Below are 4617 nucleotides of genomic sequence, written 5' to 3' on the forward strand. Positions count from 1 at the left end.
CGTCTGAGATCAGCCACCTGGACAGCTGATGAAACTGTGGGTTTGCATAACCAAAGAATTTCTGCACAAACTGTCAGAAACCATCTCAGGGAAGCTCATCTACGTGCTTGTCGTCCTCACCAGGGTCTTCACCTGAATGCAGTTCAGCTGCGTAACATGGGCAAATTGTCATCTTTTTATGGCCACTGGCACGCTGGAAAAGTATGCTCTTCACGGATGAATCCCGGTTTCAACTGTACCGGGCAGATGGCAGACATGACATGTGGGTGAGCGGTTTGCTGACTTCAACATTGTGAACAGAGTGCCCCATGGTGGCAGTGGGGTTATGGTATGGGCAGGCATAAGCTATGGACAACGAACACAATTGCATTTTATCAATGGTAATTTGAATGCACAGACACACCGTGACGAGATCCTGAGGCTCATTGTTGTGTCATTAATCTGCCGCCATCACCTCATGTCGCAAGGATCTGTACACAATTCCTGGAAGCTAAAAATGTCCAAGTTCTTCTATGGCCTGCATACTCACCAGACATGTCACCCATTGAGCATGTTTGGGATACTCTGGATCGACATGTACAACAGCGTTTTCCAGTTCCGGCCCATATCCAACAACTTCAGGCAGCCATTGAAGAGGAGTGGGACAAAAGTCCACAGGCCACAATCAACAGCCTGATCAACTCTATGCCAAGGAAATGTGTCGAGCTGCATGGGGCAAATGGTGGTCACACCAGATACTGACTGGTTTTCTGATCCACGCCCCAATCTTTTTTTAAAGGTATCTGTGCACAACAGATACATATCTGTATTCCCAGTCATGTGAATTCCATAGATTAGGGCCTAATGCATTTTTTTCAATTGACTGATTTCCTTGTATGAACTGTAACTCAGTAAAATCTTTGAAATCGTTGAATGTTGCGTTAATATTTTTGACCAGTGTAAAAACAGAAATTGGGGATCGTTTGCTGGATAAATAAAACCCCATTGAAATGGTTTGTTTAGTTTTTTTATTGTCTAGGGGTTTTTCTAGTCTAGGTGTTTATGTCTATAGTTGCCTAGATTGGTTCTCAATCAGAGGCAGTTGTTTAATGTTGTCTCTGATTGGGAACCATATTTAGGTAGCCATATTCCTTGGTTATTTTGTGGGTTGTTATTCTATGTTGAGTTGCCTGTTTGCACAAGTCATATAGCTTCACGGTTCATTTTGTTGTTTTGTTCAGTGTTTGTTCTTTTCATTAAAAGAGTTATGTACGCTTATCACGCTGCGCCTTGGTCTCCTCATTATGACGACCGTGACAGTAAAGATCCCTAAAATATATGAAAGTCCTGCAGGGCCTATTATTATTTCCACAAAGTCAATGCATGTATCTTTTCCATCCAAAGCAATATTTTCTCTCTCATTGCAAAATGAGCTAAACATAACTGAAAAAGAAGAGAAGGGCCTAGAGGTAGAACAAGAGAATTCAAAACATGAACAAGGAACATTTAGGCCCTGTTACCCTCCTCTGATGTGTGTTGCCCACAGTCACAGTGCTAGCTTTCCAGGAATCAGGAGACCTTCTCTTTCATGGAAACACTAACTAGGCCTACTTACGTCAGTCAAGAGGTCACCCCCAATTTTACAGTCATAAGCATTATTATGTACATGCCATTTTATTGAATACATTCAAAACAAATGATTGATCTCAAGTTTCTGGAGGAAAATCCCTGGGGGAAGAAGTCTGACAGTGGCACCATTGGAAGGAACTTACTGTAGCCTACATGTGTCCTTGATACCGGATGCTTACCTGACACGGACACATAGTGATATAGGCTTAGGCTACTTGCTGACCCAGTTCAGTGTTCATATAAAAATGTCCTTCCACACTATGGCAATATTTTTTGAATTTCATGAAATTAGCTGTAAAACTGCCCATTTTTCCCAAATTATGAGAATTGCATGAAATTTCTTAGAAAATTGCCAAATGTTCTCTCCATGGCAAAATGTGTAGAATGCATGCAAACATGTTGCCCCATAGCAACATTTGTCAAATTGCAGGAAATTATATCGGAAACTTTTTTCTTTACACTGTCAAAAGGGGGGCCATTCAAATGTTTTTCCGTGAGGTGGGGCCCCCAACAAAATTTTGCTTAAGGCCTCAAAAGGCAAAAATGCCTTGTAGTAACAGATGTGGTGTCACGCTCTGACCATAGAGAGCCTTTTATTCTCTATGGGGTCATTAGGTCGGGGTGTGACTAGGGTGGGTTATCTAGGTTATTGTATGTCTATGTTGGCCTGGTATGGTTCCCAATTAGAGACAGCTGTTTATCGTTGTCTCTGATTGGGGATCATATTTAGGCAGCCATTTCTCCCACTGTGTTTTGTGGGATCTTGTTTGTGTGTAGTGGCCTGTGAGCACTCCATGACTTCACGTTTTCTGCTCTTTACTGTTTTTGTGTGTTTCATTTCAATTAAACATGTGGAACTCTACGTACGCTGCGCCTTGGTCCGACACTCATTATAAAGATCGTGACATGTGGTGAAATATGTTAGCACCCTTGCACATTACAATGAAGTGCAATGGAGCAGAATGTTCAGTTTTTTCTTTTCAAAACTGGTTGAACGGCTATTTTTACCCTGTTGGCACCTGCAACTTACCAAAGGTTAAATAAATTACACAGTAAATGAGAATCACTGCCTCCAACCAAATTAATTGGAATTTTGAATGATTTAATTCAGGACATTTTTTTTACTTTGTTTTTTTTCTTTTCTTGGTTCTGTGCAGTTCTCAGTCAAGCAAATACACAAGTAAACACAACGTTTTTTCTAATTCAATTTATTTTAGAAGACAAAAGGCTGCATCTACACAGGCAGCCCGATTCGGGTCTTTGGTCATTAATTAGTAGTTTGACCAATCAGATCAGGTCTGAAAAAGAGTTGATCTGAAAAGATCTGATGTGATTGGTCAAAAGAACAATTAGTGGAAAAAATGTCAAAACTATCGGGATGTGTATGTATGTAATATGTAATACACTAACTTAAAATAGAATGTGTAGTTCTATGTATCTTATTATTTGAACTTTGGTCTGACCCAAACTCAGTGGGTTTCCTGCAAGGCTGCAGAAGACAGATATTAATGTTGGGTTCTGGCTTGAGTTCAACCTGGCCTCTAATTTGTAACAATTCCCTCCTATGCAGTTTCCTGAACTGAGATGACACCTGTGTAAGCAGCATAAGGTAACATGACCTGTTTAATTAGGTCATTGACTCTGACACCCTTCACTGTAACTCACCTGAGTGGAACAACTATGTACCACAAGAAATGGCCCTCTAATGCTCCATACAGGTCATTTCTCTTCCATATGGTGGGTGAGGTTTAAAACGTAGACGTGTGTACAGTATCTGTTGGTCTACACATCATCAATACGTCATTACTTGTGTTTACACCCGCACAAATATGTCAGACTGCTTTGGTAACACACACTGTAAGCACCTGCCATTATTATGCCCTGTTTGACCATTGCAAACATGGGGGACAGAAAACACCGACCTAAAGTTTCAAGGTGATGGTGTGGACTAAAGGCTCAGTATGTTATAGTGGGCTACTACCGGTCTAAAACCACCATAGTACATTGGCCCGGTGTACCAGTAGGGTATCTGTCTACCATCAGTCCCTGTCGTGCAAAGACGTCACCACGAACCCAATTAGAAGAATAGCCTACAAATATGACATGCACGCATCTCTTCGAATAGGACAAACGCAGGCTAACATAATATGTTCAATCAAGGAAAACCACTGTCCAATGTTAACTTGGAAAACTTACCTGCAGGGAGTCGTTGTTAGCCATCTGGTGTCTTGTGTATCACACAGGCTACAACAGCGGTGGGATGACAAAGTCTTCTTCAATGTAGCTGATGATTTTTTATTATCAAATCATTTTAGTGATCTACGACACCATCGAATCAGGTCCTGTCCGCTTGGTGTTATTTGCAGTCAAAGAGCAGGCCAACATGGGCGAATACCCTCAGCACTTTAAAACGACAGTGAACTGTACGGAGAGTTAACGGGCGCCGGTCTCTGCCCAGGTGAGCGAGAGCATCGACAAAATGAACATTGTAGGCCTCTCATTCTCTTCTTTAGTCCATGTTCCAAAAGAGCAAGAAGTTACGTATCGCCGTGTCCACCTTTCAACTATGTTGTGTAGTTTGAAGGCTGACGTTGCCTGGTTCATCTGACATTCTACCCCATGTAACTGGAGAACATGACAGCTACAGAAATAATACTAAATGGACATCATTCAATTTTTCACTCACTCTCGAAAATCGACATTATTATTAGGCTATTATTTCCATGTATTGCATCGTCTATCTTATAATCGGGTTATGAACAAGAACCGTTGTGTCTACATAACATAGCCTCCCGCTTACGTAGCCTACCGCTCACGTTATCATTTCCAGTTTAAATCCAGGCGAAATATCTATAAACCACAAAAGAATACCTAACATTTTCTTACTCTGAGAAAATTAATGCTATCCTACGGCACTCTTCCCTTTCTGAGAGATCCTTTGTGCGTGCCTGGTCGTCAATCAACAGTATAAAAACGGTCTGATGCTCGTTGCTTGTGGGGGCAACTAAC

At 41.4% G+C, this 4617-nt stretch overlaps 1 protein-coding gene across 1 annotated transcript in view; it reads right to left on the reverse strand.

Annotated features, from left to right (window-relative positions):
- The window catches only part of LOC135555476 (serine/threonine-protein kinase N1-like), a 43351-nt gene extending 38734 nt beyond the window's left edge, over positions 1–4617 (reverse strand). The window contains exon 1 of the mRNA XM_064987941.1: positions 3805–4617. Within this exon, the coding sequence (XP_064844013.1) occupies positions 3805–3828 (24 nt within the window). The 5' untranslated portion in view covers positions 3829–4617. The remainder of the gene's footprint in view (positions 1–3804) is intronic.

This window comes from Oncorhynchus masou, chromosome 15 (assembly GCF_036934945.1).
Source record: "Oncorhynchus masou masou isolate Uvic2021 chromosome 15, UVic_Omas_1.1, whole genome shotgun sequence".
NCBI lineage: Eukaryota > Metazoa > Chordata > Actinopteri > Salmoniformes > Salmonidae > Oncorhynchus > Oncorhynchus masou.